General features: G+C 38.7%; 1 protein-coding gene across 1 annotated transcript in view; it reads right to left on the bottom strand.

Annotated features, from left to right (window-relative positions):
• Window positions 1-746: 746 nt before the first annotated feature.
• Window positions 747-16108, bottom strand: part of LOC107560156 (mitogen-activated protein kinase kinase kinase 10-like) — a 70736-nt gene continuing 55374 nt past the window's right edge. The window contains exons 8-11 of the mRNA XM_016244248.1: window positions 13683-13792; window positions 13263-13501; window positions 11336-11870; window positions 747-2025 (exon numbers count right to left, since the gene is read on the bottom strand). Of these exons, the coding sequence (XP_016099734.1) occupies window positions 1610-2025; window positions 11336-11870; window positions 13263-13501; window positions 13683-13792 (1300 nt within the window). The 3' untranslated portion in view covers window positions 747-1609. The remainder of the gene's footprint in view (window positions 2026-11335; window positions 11871-13262; window positions 13502-13682; window positions 13793-16108) is intronic.

Below are 16108 nucleotides of genomic sequence, written 5' to 3' on the forward strand. Positions count from 1 at the left end.
ATGTGTATATGTATAATTTTTCATATTTGTTGGATACATCAAAAAATTCTAGGTGTCTGAAGTTGGACAGGCCAAAAGTCCCATTTTAAGGGGAATACAAACATTTGAAGTTAAAGGAACAATATGCAATTTTCGCCGCTAGAGGGCGCGTATTAAAAATAAACAAAGAAGCAAAGGCGTAGTTTGATGACTCCGTGACTCAGTGTGGAATCACGGGAGTTGTGGTCTTCATCCCCACAGCTGAAGCAATCCGACGGGACTCGGGCAGAAATCATGTTCATAGATGAGCTAATGATTTATTAACGTAGTAGAATGAAGCATGGTGAGGCTGAAAGCCATCGAAGCGAAACGAGGCCGCTGAACGAGCATGACACACGGCTCGAAAGCAGCGGAGCTTTTATTATGCCACAGTCGACTGCTTCCGCTCCTTCCGGTCGTGTGTATGTGGGGTAAAGCAGCGCTGTTTTATCATTCTAGATACATTTGAAAGTTCTGTTATTATGCTACTCTGTGCGGTCGTCACCGGTCTAATAAAATGCACAACATATTAAAGCGTCTTTGGCGTTTTCGGAAATCGAGTGGTTATGAAGTCATTGGCAGGCGACACAATGACACTATGGACACGGTCCGTGTCACTAGTTGAAATTGCTTATTTCTCTGGATTTAAACATTCTTCGAAACATTTGGGATACTGTAAGTACACAAGTCAGCAAAATATATAACACTGTTCTAGTGGTTTTTGGATATTTTAATTAAAAAAAAATCTTAATTCATGATGAGTTCACCAAAAACATGAGATTTATGCCTCTAATGGTTTTTTAAAAAAGTGTACCCTATCCTTGGAAAGTGCCAAGTACCTCCACACATGGAGAGAAAGCATCTGCTCCTGTTTCATTTCACGTTTGGACTGCTCTCACATTCTGATTAGGTCATGCAGAGAGTAGTTTGAGATGTAGTTTGTTTTTTTCCAAAAAAAATAAAAATATAAAATTCTTATGGTACACCTATTTTTATATTGTATCAATATATTACAATGAATGCAACTCACAAAAGAGCTCCCTGTGTCACTGCAATTAACTGCACACACAATTCTCCTGAATGTAAATACAGAAAGCATCACTGAACATTACAATGTACACACTGGAGGGGATGAGGTTGAAAAAAAACCTTAGCATTTTTCTTCCAGGCCAAAAAACAGGTTGTAACCATGGAGACCATGATGAAGAAGAAGAGGCAAGAGAGACTTGCCCTATGATAACATAGATATGGACAAACAAGGAATGTCACAGACCTACAGTAGTTAGACTGCCCTCTCCTACTCGCTAATAAGCCACTGTTTAAACAACCGTTCTCAGCCGCTATGAGGCCCATTAAACTCCCAGAGAATGAGTCACTGTGGACAGGCTGAGATAAACAAAATGAAGGTAATTTATCTCTTAACCTGTCCAGAAGGTGACTATCTAGCTACTGCAGAGGGCAGCTTTTCCATTAGAGCTGCCAGAGAACGTGGTCTGATGGGATCACGGGGCAAACTGTGGGGAAACCTCTCACGATGGCCACAGAGTGCTGGTTAGTGTGCATCAGCCCAGACGGTGGGGTGTCTGTCTTCCTATGAGAAATGTTGACCGCATAGAGTGGCCTGTGAGTGTTGTCCGCACAGGGGGATGGTACCGTCCTTGTTCTGGCCTTCCATGTCCATGTCGAGAAGGCTTTGATGGATGACTCCCACTCCAGCGCTCACTCCGCTGTCACCCGAGCCCAGCGGACTGTCACAGCTGCTACCTGGAGACGAACTGAGCGTCTGGGACAGAGATGACAGTTTCCAGGGGTCCGGACGTGCCCGAGCGGGGGTTGGTCGGGGGCGAGGAGCGAACTCAAGGGTTTTGGGACGCTCTAGTGTGCCCGTATGGCTGTCTGGCTCTGGCACGGGGATGGGGATGGGAGGAGGAGGTTTGCGGCGATGGGCTGAGGGGTAGACCATAGACGGGTCAGGCAGGCGTGGAATGTCAAGAGTTTCACGAGAACCTGGAGGAGAACACATGAACAACATGAAGGACACTTTAAAGGGTTAGTTCACCCAAAAATGAAAATTAGGCCGTGTTTTACTTACCCTCGAAGCATCCTAGGTGTATATGACTTTCTTCTTTCAGACGAATCCAGTCAGAGTTATATTAAAAATTGTCCTGGTTATTCCATGCTCTATTAGTTCAGTCAGCGGGTGTTGCAGTTGAACAGTCCACAAGTCGTCAAATAAAGCTTGCGCATTCATAATAAAGCGTGCCTCACACGGCTCCGGGGGGTGAATAAAGGCCCCCTGTAGCGAATCAATTTCAAACGTAATAAACACTTTTCTCTCACTTCCGGTTTCTGTCATATGCAGAAGCAGTTCCGGCGGAAGACATTGACGTTGCGTGATTAGTGACGAGCGCGGAGAGAGAACAAAACAAAACGCCGGTCACGAATTAGAAGTACAAACCGAGGATTTGCAAAGAAAAATGTCGGAGGATTTCGATATAAATCAAGAGGAGACTGGTTTTCCTTTGCTAAAGTAAGGAAACTTTGCTTCCTTTGCTCCTATTAAACAAACTTGCGAGACTAGCATATCTCAGAGGCACGCGCGCTGCGCATACGTCATACGCCTTCTGCCTGAACTGCTTCTGCATATGACAGATAACGGAAGTGAGAGAAAAGTGTTTATTACGTTTGAAATATGGATATATTTCTTACAAAAACACATGGATTCGCTACAGGAGGCATCGATTCACCCCCCAGAGCCGTGTGAGGCATGCTTTATTATGGATGCGAGAGTTTTATTTGACGACTTGTGGACTGTTCAACTGCAACACCCGCTGACTGCAATAATAGAGCTTGGAATAGCCAGCAAAATTGTATATATAATTCCGACTGGATTCGTCTGAAAGAAGAAAGTCATATACACCTAGGATGCTTCGAGGGTGAGTAAAACACAGGCTAATTTTCATTTTTGGGTGAACTAACGCTTTAAGTGACATTATAATTCACATTAAAGACATTTTTAATAAATGATTAAATCATATTTTCAAGAGATATGAGAGACTGTATTTTTCTTAATGAGGCATGTTAAAATTAAAAAATATATATATTTACTTTAATATGAAAATAAAACATGATTTCGTGATTTATATATATATATATATATATATATATATATTATACACAATTAAATATTACATATACTGAAATACAGCAAAAAGCAAAAGTAAAAAGAAAAAAATTATTAATAACACTATTTTTTAAAATATATTTTATATTATAAAAATGTTTATATTAAAAAATATTATCTATATTATATTAAATATATATTAAATATAGATAGATAATAGATCACTTTATTTGTCCTCAGAGAGGAAATACATTTTCACAGAAGGTGCATATACAACACAAGGACAAGTACCTTACAAGTACATACAAACTTGTCACAATACATTCACAAAAAAAAAAATGCAAGAGTGTAAGACAATGGCTAATTTCCTATGTGTTTAAAGCACGTATTGCTGTAGGAACAAAACTCTTACTAAAGTTAGTCCTCCTACACATAGGTAGTCTATACCAAGGGTGGCAAACGTCAGACCTGGAGAGCCGCAGCCCTGCAGAGTTTTGCTTCAACCCTAATCAAACACACCAGAACAAGCTAATCAAGGTCTGAAGGGTTACTAGAAAGCTACAGGCAGGGGGGGTTTAATTAAGGGTGGGAGCGAAATGCCAAGGGTGGCAAACGTCAGACCTGGAGAGCCGCAGCCCTGCAGAGTTTTGCTTCAACCCTAATCAAACACACCAGAACAAGCTAATCAAGGTCTGAAGGGTTACTAGAAAGCTACAGGCAGGTGAGTTTTAATTAGGGTTGGAGCTGAACTCTGCAGGGCTGCGGCTCTCCAGGACCGGAGTTCGCCACCGCTGGTCTATACCTACGGCCAGATGGGAGAAAAATAAAATACCGATGGAGTGGGTGATCTGGGTCATTTAGGATTATATGTGCTTTCCGAATCATAGCTGAAGTAAGTAACACTCTGATAACTTTGGAGTAGGAATACCAATAATCCTACTAGCCAAATGAGGTATCTTTAAAAGTTTGTTCCTATTAGCAGCTGTAAGCATATGAAAAAAAACAAATGGCACCATACATAAGAACGGGCTCAATAATACTCCGATACAGGAGAAGAAGGAGACAAGGCTGAACAGATAGCTGCTTAAGTTTACGGAGAACTGTAAGTCTCTGTTGACAGCCTTTATGGATACCTAAGATATGCTGATTAAAACTGAGATAATCATCCAATGTGATGCAAAGGTATCTAAAATACTCCACTCTTTCAACCATCGAATGTCAATACTGGGATGAATCTGTGTTTTGGAGGAGCTAAAAACTAGTTCTTTAGTCTTTGAAATGTTAAGATGTAAAAAATTGTTATCAGACCATGTGCTAAAATGTTATGTTATGGAATGTTGATAGTCCAAAAAAGAATCGTTATCCCTGTTTTCGAGCAACACAAGAATAGCTGTGTCATCTGCATATTTAAAATAATGAATAGTAGTAGATGGACTCTGACAATTATTCGTATAGAGAATGTAAAGAAATGGACTTAATACACATCCCTGTGGGACCCCAGTATTAAGAACAATGGTGGGTGATAATGAATTGTCCACTTTTACCACTTGCGCCTATTAGACAGCAAATTATAAATCCAGTAAATTAATGGTGATGGGACTTGCCAGCCCTGTAATTTCTTGATTACCTGATGACGCTGAATTGAATTAAAGGCAGAACAAAAGTCAATAAAAAGAAATCTAGCATAATTTCCAGGGATGTCCAAGTGTTGCAGCAGACAGTGCAGAAGACAAGCCACTGCGTCATCTGTACCTCTCTTCTGCTTGTATGCGAATTGAAGAAAGTCCAAAAATGGTGAAACATATGGAAAAATTATATTTTGAACCAATTTCTCAAAACATTTCATTATGATTGAGGTTAACGACACTGGCCTGTAATGATTTAACTCTGATGGATGTGATTTTTTTAGGAACAGGAATGACAATTGATGATTTCCATATGACTGGTATTTTTGAAGTGCAGAGTGATCAAAGGAAAAGAGAATGAAGAATAGGAGTTAATTCCAGGGCACAGTTTTTCAAGACCTGACCTGTAATTCCATCAGGCCCAAGAGCCTTATTCGGCTTGCATCTAATGAGCTGGAAATAGACATCCTGCTTGGTTAAGAGGGACTCATAATCCAACTCTTGAAGAGGCATGGAATCCAAAAAGCTGTCACACTCTGTGTCAAAACGGGCATAAAAATTATTAAGATTGGTAGCGAAGGTAATAGGATCTGAAACACAAGTAGTCCATTCAATAGATTGTCCAGTAAGAGTCCTGACACGTTGAAAAGCCTGTTTAGTGTTCATGTTTGCAAAATCCTTCTCCAGTTTATTTTTATAATGCATTTTAGCCTTGAATATTTCACTTTAGATGTCCCGGTTTATAATTTTGAGACCAGCAAAGTTTTTCTGCCTAAAGGCAAGTTGTTTCTTATATAGGAGATGTTTTATCTGTGGATTGATCCACGGTTTTGAATTAGGATATGTTTTAATAGTCTTTGCCGGTATCAGAGTGTCTATACAGAATTTTATATAATCACTGATATAATCAAAGTCTGCTCATCAAGCTCTCCCTCAAAAACTTCCCAGTCTGTGCACGCCAAGCAGCCTTGAAGGCGTGCAATAGCCTCTTCCGACCATTGTGGGTCACTGTGTATTATCGGTTTGTGTTGTTTCAGCCGTTGTTTGTAAACAGGAAGTAAATGAATAACATTATGATCCGCAAGTCCCAGCGGCGGAAGAGCTCTGGCTTTATAGGCTCATGGGATATTACTGTAGCACACATCAATAGTTGTATGGAATCTTGTTGGTATATCTACATACTGTTTGAAGGCTGGTAGTACGTAGTCAAGCCGACAGCTGTTGAAATCACCAAGAAGTAATACTGGAGCGTCCAGATACTTGCTGAGCATAGCCTGTGTAGAATACGCTATCTGCTCAGCCGCTGTCTTAACATTGGTGCTTGGTGGAACATAGGCACAGCCCAGCTAACAATTTTTGGTTAGGTTTTGGTTCCAAGAACGTTCCCTGTTTGTTAGCCAGGAAAGTTTTCTTAACGTAAATAGAACGTTCCCATTAGGTTAAGGGAACGTTTTGGGAACCTTCTGGGAACGTTCCCAGAAAGTTCTCTGAAGGTTCCCAGAACGTTCTCCTAACCCAGGGGTGTCCAAACTCGGTCCTGGAGGGCCGGTGTCCTAAAGAGTTTAGCTCCAACCCCAATTAAACACACCCGAACCAGCTAATCAAGCTCTTACTAGGCATACTAGAAACTTAAAGGCAGGTGTGTTGAGGCAAGTTGGAGCTAAACTCTGCAGGACACCGGCCCTCCAGGACCGAGTTTGGGCACCCCGGTCCTAACCTCTTTACTCCGATACCACTGCTATACGTCAGTAATCATCAGTGCTGCCAGATTGGAAATCTCCAAGTATCTTACCAGAAGCTCAAAATTATCGTATTTGGAAGAAAATTATTGCACACGAGTCAAACGTACAGAATACAGCTATTTATCTAAATCAACAACTTTTTGACACGACCTGCAAATTGCCACAATAGATAACTAGGCGTACCGTGTTTACATTGGATGCGAGCAGTGTGACAAAATACTATAGAAACCATTATAATCAGTGACTGTTTGGACTGGATGCGACACGACACGACACATCCCCGACAGTGAACTGATGCCTCGTTCTATTTATGACGTATTAAAATTCTTTTTAACACTCACTTTGTCGCGTCCAGTGTAGACAGTCTTTAGCTGTTAACTCCACATCTGAGCCGCTGTCATCGGAAGCCTGTGTGTTGCCAGATGTTGAGGGGGTTCTTGTCATCATGGACCGCAACATAGTGCTCGTTGGCTTTAAAGGGGTCATATGATGCTTTTTTAACGATCATTATTTTGTGTATTTGGTTTAACAGAATATGTTGACATGCTTTAATGTTCAAAAAACACATTCTTTTTCAAATACTGTACATTATTGTAAGTCCTATATGCCCCGGCTCTCTCAAACGCTTCATTTCTACAAAGTCCCTCCTTCCCACAAGCGCAGTCTGCTCTGATTGGCCAGCTGACCCAGTGCATTGTGATTGGCCGAACACCGCAAGTACTCGTCGGAAATGTAACGCCCCTTACCATAATCGCGAGCTTCATCTTTCAAAATAAATATAAAGACACTGAGTAAATAATGTCATTAGTTTTACCATCAGTTCAAGCCCGAAAGGGGAACAGAGTCGCGTGACAGACACAGTGATGAAGCTGGTATGTGAGCAGTACACAAGCCACGGTTAAGACAGCTGACTCCACTGTGACCCTGTCTCTCTCTCTCTCACACACACACACTCTTACTAAAGATAATAACAAAACAGTAGCTGATTCAGAAGTGCCAGATTGTCATAGCAAAGTCAGAATTACCTCCTTTCCTAGGTTCACGAAACGGTCGTCCATAAAATGCATTGCTGTTCTGTTGTAAGTAATCTTAAAGATTCCTAAATGCATCTACTTTCGGAAGGCCAAATAAAGTGCTTTTGCTTTCTCCTAGAAATGCACAGCGTCTCCCTGGCATGGCTGCTTCAACGATAACTGCGGTTACTGAAACCACGCCTTTCTTTGCGTGCACATTTGTTATCTATTCACAAACAGCTTGTAACACTCCAAAGAGAAAGGAAAACTTGAAATCGCATCATATGACCCCTTTAAAGCAGGGCACCCTCCTGCATTCTTAACACACTCTGAGGTGTGCAGGAGCGCATTTAGAGTGTCTGTAATGAGCCGATTTCGTGTATGAATATAGAAGCCCTATGACTACAACTACCATAATTTGAATTGTCATAAAATTATCGAACATTATGGGATTTTTTTCATTATTGATCGTACATCATACAGAGGTCAAAATTATCGTACAAATACGATAATTATCGTACGTCTGGCAACACTGATAATCATCCAGCACTGGTATATAGCCGCGTCTGGTATAGTGCCGAAATTTGCACCCTGCCAGATTATGCACCCCCTTGTATTGGTAGGTTTAGGAGTAGGTGTGGGGAAGGGGTTAGGATTAGGGGTGGGGTTGGGATTAGGCAATCAGGTAGCGACTTCAACGAGGGGGTGCATAATCTGGCACAACACCGGTAGTAAACAGCATGGAAGACGGATGGATATGGACCTCAATAATCAGTACTACAAACCATGTCTTGTTTTAAACTATTGTTTAATCATTAAAGATAATCAGAGCACATTTAACCATCATAAGGAGCATTAAATGAGATTGAATTATCCGTTCTTTATTATAACTACCATGTACAATATAATAACCCAGATTTTAGACCTCTTAAGCACCCAATAACAATGACTTCAACAAAATATTTGGTTTTAAAAATGTAAATTTTATTTTTCCAGACATTAAAAATGAATAACATTTGTTTGACTTTAAGTAGGATAACATTACATTAATTTCTTACCACTGAATTAACGATGATGTGCTTCTCTCTTTTGGTCAGTAAAAAAAGAAAGAAGAAGAAAAAAACTCGTTTAGCATGTTCTCTTCAATTAGACGTATCAAATCTCTCTGAATTCACAATATTTACTCTTGTATATATTAATTATATGTATTTATTCAATAAAGAGATCAATAAACGAAGGTTAGTCATTCAGCAAAACGAAATGCCCGTTGATTTTAAAATCATGCGTGTGCAAGCGGCTTTATGTGGAATACAGGAGAAAAGCACGTGCTGGAGAAGCGCGTGCAGATCAGAGGTGCGCAGGAAAGAAAGATACAAACAAACCCAGTGTTTATGATCTGCTTCTCAGACTACACTTAACCTTGGCTTAATTTCAACTATAAAGTTGTAATTATATTATCATAATGCGATTTGAGTACTTTGATGTCTACACTTTATTAAAAGCTTATTTCAGAAATGAAATTCTGCAAAAAATAGTTTATGATTAAAAAAATACATCAGAAACATCTGCAAAGTTTTAATTAGTTTACATGGTCATGACAACTAAAGATAACCTGCAGGGAACGTTCTGGGAAGTTATAAAAATAAAATAAAAAATAACCTACAGGGAACATTCTGGGAACGTTCCCTTTAGGTTATAAAAATAAAACCTAAAAATAACCTGCAGGACACGTCCTGGGAAGGTTCTCTTTAGGTTATAAAATTTTACCTAAAAATAATGTCTTAAGAGATGAGGAGGGGGGCTTAATCTTATCACTCAGCATAACCGGTAAAAAAGTCACTGCTCGCCACTGATATATACAGTATATGTATATATATATATATAGTATATATTAGGGATGTAGAGTTTCGCTCAACTCACGATTCGATTCACGATTTTTTTCAACAAAATGAGATTTAAGACAAATTATTAATTAAATGTGTCCTTTTATTATTGCTTGGACAAAATGCTGCATATTTCTTTGTGAAATTGAAATAACACTATAATAATATACTAATATAGCACTTCCATATTATTCCTCTTTTGTTGGTTTTGATTGCTTCTATTGTCCTCATTTGTAAGTCGCTTTGGATAAAAGTGTCTGCTAATTGACTAAATTCGAGCGAGCGGTCAGTCACGTGTGTGTATGACGGCCGAACTTAAGGAGCTTCCCCTGGAACTCACGCGATCAGCAACCGGCCATTTTTTGTCTTTATTGCAAGCAACTCGTCTCTGTTCTGGACTTGCACAAACTGTGTTGCAATGCAATCGTTTTCCAAAATGTAATTTATGTGAAAATATGAAGTCTGTAAATGCCCGTTAACATGGGCCAGAGACGCTGGAGACGGACCCACAGAGAAAAATACTGTAGCAGGCAGATCACTCACTGTTCATTATGCACAAACTATTGGAAGAAAATCCTCAAAATAATTTCACAAAGCTAGTCAGAACATTCTGTTTTTGCTTCAAACTGGGTTATTATTAAATCAAATTACGTATATGAAATTATATAACTAAATGATATGAAATGATATAAATGATATGTATATGAATTGTAAAACTAAAATTAAATAACTGTAATTACAGATTTAGGTTAAATAAAGATGTCCGTCTTTATTTTTCTTCTTTTTAGGAAACAAATCAAAGAATACATTTTAAAAAAAATTATACTGTTCCTAATATTCTGTATGTTGCTCAAAAACTAAATATATTGTGTTCAGCGGAAAAAAGTTTTTTTTTTTTACCCAGTCATTTAAAAATTAGAAATTTTAGAGCTGTAACGACGATACCGTGAAACCGTGATATTTTTGCTTAAGGTTATCATACCATCAAAATCTCATACTGTATGTGTGAAAGGGGCTAAACTCTTCCTCTGTATATGCTGTGAATTTGAATTGCTTAATGTTAGCGATGTAACGATTCACTCAACTCACGATTCAATTCGATTCACAATTTTTTTTTTTGTACAAAATGAGTTTTAAGACAAATTATAAATTAAATGTGTCCTTTTATTATTGCTTGGACAAAATACTGTACGTTTCTTTATGAAATTGAAATATACCACTATAATAATATACTAATATAGCACATGCATATTATTGCTTTTTTGTTGGTTTTGATTGCTTCTATTGTCCTCATTTGTTAGTCGCCTTGGACAAAAGCGTCTGCTAAATAACAACATTTTAATTGAATGTAAATGTAAATAACAAAACTTCATTGAAATTTTAAACAAGCCCCAAATCAAATAAATAAGTAACACAAATAAAATAGATCTCTTCATATACACAAAATAAGGCTTTGTCTGTGCTCTTTCTATTTAAAATTAGAGAAAACCACTGCATTTTAATCATGATCCAAACAATAGATACAGGTGCATCTCAATAAATTAGAATGTTGTGGAAAAGTTCATTTATTTCAGTAATTCATGATCGTCACATATTTGAAATATTTTCAACCGGCTCGCAGTTAATCGGTACATCCCTAGCATATATAATGGGAATTACAAAAGAAGTTCAAATAAATCTGAAGTTCAAAACCAAATCTAAAATTGGTTTTAAAATATTGTCTTTATGTACACATTCCTCTAAAGAAAAAAATAAAGTAAATATTTTATATAATATTTTATAACTTTTGCATAGTACTTACACATCATGGAAGTAACTGTTATACTTTATGCAAAATAAAACATGTAATTTTACAATTAAATGTTAATGTAAATGTTTTGACAGATTCACCCAATAACACATAGCTAGTATTTAAAGTAAAATGTTGTACCTGTATATGGTGTAATGGTCGGGGCTGATGCAGGGGGGAAGGGCATGCTCCCATCAGAGGGGGTGCGTCGATGCCCCACGACCGACTGTGCTCGAGGACGGATGGCCCCATCAGAGGGCGTGCGGCGGTGCCCACGGTTTAATGCCATAGTTGCAGAGACGTGGGTGGGTGTGAGTGACTGATTGGGCTCTCGTTTGAAGCTCTCTGCTCTCAGGTCTAACAGAGGGTTTAATGATGGCGCAGGAGAGACCACCGGGTGAGCACTACTAGGGGTCGGGGCAAAGTCATCAGGATCAGAGGGCAACAGGGACTTGGTGGAGTTGCAGTCAGAGAGGGAGGACAAAGAGAGGAGGGTAACAGAAGGAGACGGGTCCATGCTGGGCAGGATGGAGTCATGATGGCGGTTGTGGGACAGGGAGAGTGACAGTGTGCGGCTGGGTGGAGAGGTGCTGCGTCTAAATCGGCCCGTGCGCTGGAACAAACCCTCCTTCTTCTTTTTCTGCTCCTCTCGCGGGTCCTGCTCATCTTGACTCATCTGAACACATATGAATGAATAATGTCACATTAGTTCAACAATAAGGTCAAACAATAATATAATATATAGCAATAAATCTAATGAGAATTACTACTAAAAAATAAAAAGAACAAATTTTAAAAAAATTTATTCTATTATTAAATATTATTAAAAAATATTTTCTATATGCAAAATAAATATTCAATTTTAATTTGTGGTGCTGAACATGTTTTTGTAACATTCACTTTTATTTTGTAACATTCACTCATTTTAAAGAAAGGATAAAAAGAACAAATTTTAGTGGTGTTAAAAAATATTTTCTATATGCAAAATAAATATTCAATTTTAATTTGTGGTGCTGAACATGTTTTTGTAACATTCACTTTTATTTTGTAACATTCACTCATTTTAAAGAAAGGAAATTAAAGTATATTATAATATATTAATATTAAAGTAGTAGTAGTATATAAAAATGTAGTTACTCACATATGGTAGCCCAAATAATTCAAATGATTTAATAATTACTTAAAGGCACAATATGTAATTTTCGCCACTAGAGGGCGCGTATTCAGAATAAACAAATAGGCAAAGGCGTAGTTTGATGACTCCATGACTGAGTGTGGAATCACGGGAGTTGTGGTCTTCATCCCCACAGCCGAAGCAATCTGACGGGACTCCGGCAGAAATCATGTTCATGGATGAGCTAATGATTTATTAACGTAGTAGAATGAAGCATGGTGAGGCTGAAAGCCGTCGAAGCGAAACGAGGCCGCTGAACGAGCGTGACACACGGCTCGAAAGCAGCGGAGCTTTTATTATGCCACAGTCGACCGCTTCCGCTCCTTCCGGTCGTGTGTATGTGGGGTAAAGCAGCGCTGTTTTATCATTCTAGATACATTTGAAAGTTCTGTTATAATGCTACTCTGTACGGTCGTCACCGGTCTAACAGCCCGCCCGTCGCGCAGTTCTCAAGCTAACCGGCCTCTTCTCACTCAGCCCGCCGGCCGTTCCTCACTCTAGCCCCCGCTGTGACGCTGTGTTTCGTTGTGAAAGCGAAACATTTGGGATAATGTAAGTACACAAGTCAGCAAAATATATAACACTGTTCTAGTGGTTTTTGGATATTTTAATAAAAAAATCTTACATATTGTGCCTTTAATACGTAATGATTATATTTATTGTGAAACTATTTATTTCAATATTAAATTACAAATATTAATTCACATAAGTATTACAATTAATTGTTACATGTATAATAATTACATAGCAATAATCATTATTTGTAGTCTTGTTTATGAAAATACATTCATTAAAAATGCACTGAAAAAACACTACTATCAACACTCCTATTAAGCCTCTTTTCTTACGTTCCTTACTTTCTTTTCCACTTTCTCAGTTTCTCATGATGTGTACCTGTGGTCGTCCCAGCTGGAAGATGTCAGAACCAAGGCCCACAGCGGCCAGTACGGAGGCACAGCCCAGCAGCAGAAGGTCACTCTTTTTCCTCTGGCTGCAGCGCCGAACTGAATCCTGTGAGCCTATTCCCGGCCCTGTACTCGCTGATCCTAAACCCACCTCCTCCATCGCTCCATTACTGCCCAGGTCAGGAGCCAGGCGTCCTGGGGAACTGTCATCAAACTCACAGTGCTCCTCTACACAGAAAAAAGAGGTAGTGAATTAATAATGAATGAAGAGAAACAGATCGTAAACTTCCTATAATTTCAGTCGATATCAGTATTAATCTGTTTGATGTACTGTGTCGGGTCATAATGTTACAATCTGAGGCAGGTTCATTATATTGTGTGTGTCTATAAGCATGTGATTCAGACTCACCCATTTCATTTAGGCTTGAGAATCCCGCTGTCATAGGAGCATGTTTTGGGGACTTCCCCAGATTTGGAGCGCTGGAGGACCACACCTTACCCTCCCCGAGTGACTTTAACCTAAAAAAAAAGGGGGGGGGGGGGGCTGTCAGTTTAATACAGGTCTGGCAGTAATCAGGTCTGGGTGTGGCTAGTGAAATTTAACTCAGCTTTCTAAAATTATGTGGTTAATTGCAGTTCTTTCATGATTTAACAGGAGGGGGCAATTAATTTTTCACGTAGGGCCACGTAGATTTGGACAACTTTTTTCCCTTAATAAATGAAATCATCATTTAAAAACTGCATTTTGTATTTACTTGCATTATCTTTGTGTAATACTGAAATTAGTTTGATGATCTGAATCTTTTAAGTGTGACAAATATGCAAAAAAATTTAAAAACAGGAAGGGGGCAAAAACCTTTTCACACCACTGTATATGTATACATACTTCTGCAAATCTGAATAATTTAACTTTAAAATTAGCTTATAATTGTCTTCAGTGTTTAGAAACTAGGCCCAACCAATCATAATGAGATCATTAAAAAATGGGGAGAGTGGGGTAAGATGAGCCACTTTTTACTTATGTGGTCCTCAAGATAAGGTAAAGTATCTAAAGTAACTTCAGGATGTTTCCTATCATTTCAAATGATCAGAATGTATCTATGACAAAGGGTTCTAAAAATATGTCTTCTTATATGTCATCTCAATTATCACCAGTAAAATATGGAGTGCCACAAGGATCTGTCCTAGGTCCTCTGCTATTTTCGATATACATGTTGCCACTTGGTAATATTATTAGAAAATACGGGATTAGTTTCCACTGTTATGCTGATGATACTCAACTATATATCTCAACAAGACCAGATGAAACTTCTAAATTATCTAAGCTAACGGAGTGTGTTAAAAATGTAAAAGAATGGATGACCAATAATTTTCTCCTATTAAATTCGGATAAGACAGAGATATTACTTATTGGACCAAAAGACAACTAGACGGATGCACGGTTACTTCCTCTACAGTCAAAAATCTGGGTGTTATATTAGATAGCAACTTGTCTTTTGAAAATCATATTTCCCATGTTACAAAAACGGCATTCTTCCATCTTAGAAACATTGCCAAGTTACGAAACATGATACCTGTTTCTGATGCAGAAAAGCTAGTTCATGCATTCATGACCTCTAGACTGGACTATTGTAATGCACTGCTAGCTGGTTGTCCTGCATCTTCAATAAACAAGCTACAGATAGTCCAAAATGCAGCAGCGTCCAAAATGAGAGTCCTTACCAGGTCAAGAAAATATGATCATATTACCCCAATTTTACAGTCTCTGCACTGGCTACCTGGCTACCTGTGTATCAGTTACAAAATATTATTACTTGCCTATAAGGCCCTTAATGGGTTAGCTCCTGCATACCTAACTAGTCTTCTACCACGCTACAATCCATCACGCTCCCCAAGGTCGCAAAACTCTGGACATTTGGTAGTACCTAGGATAGCAAAGTCCACTAAAGGAGGTAGAGCTTTTTCGCATTTGGCTCCCAAACTCTGGAATAGCCTTCCTGATAACATTCGGGGTTCAGACACACTCTCTCTGTTTAAATCTAGATTAAAGACACATCTCTTTGGCCAAGCATTCAAATAATGCATCTCATAATCTTTTACTGCAGTCATAATCTTTTACTGCAGTTATATCTAATCAAATGCACATTATTATTCATTAGTTTGGGTTAAACAAATCATTTTTGCTTGGTTGGAACAGCAGCTACGCTAATTATGTTTGTATTTGTTTCTCTGTCTTTTGCCACGGGATTAACATCCCGTGGTAACTAGGATTCACACAAGCTTCAGTCTGGATCCAGAACACCTGAGAAGAGATGATGCAACCCCTCAGAGGACCTCAGATGATGCCAACCCTGAAACAACATACAGAACTACCACATTTTGCTATAAGTTTGATTGCATCATATAATAATTGCTGTTAATATTATTCATCGTCTGTTTTATTACGTCTTATATTGATTTTTCCGTTCTGCTGGTTCGTCTGGTCAGAGGAGAACTGGCCCCCCGACTGAGCCTGGTTTCTCCCAAGGTTTTTTCTCCATTCTGTCACCGATGGAGTTTTGGTTCCTTGCCGCTGTCGCCTCTGGCTTGCTTAGTTGGGGACACTTCATTTCCAGCGATATCGTTGACATGATTGCAAAGATATTATTTAAACTGAACTAAGCTGGATGTTGACATCACTGAATTCAATGATGAACTGTCTTTAACTGAAAAATGAGTGTTTACTATTGTCACTTTGCATTATTGACACTATTTTCCTAATTAATGCTGTTCAGTTGCTTTGTCACAATCTGTATTGTTAAAAGCGCTATATAAATAAAGGTGACTGGACTTGAC

Source organism: Sinocyclocheilus grahami, unplaced genomic scaffold (genome assembly GCF_001515645.1).
Source record: "Sinocyclocheilus grahami isolate Dianchi unplaced genomic scaffold, SAMN03320097.WGS_v1.1 scaffold712.1, whole genome shotgun sequence".
NCBI classification, from domain to species: Eukaryota; Metazoa; Chordata; class Actinopteri; order Cypriniformes; family Cyprinidae; genus Sinocyclocheilus; species Sinocyclocheilus grahami.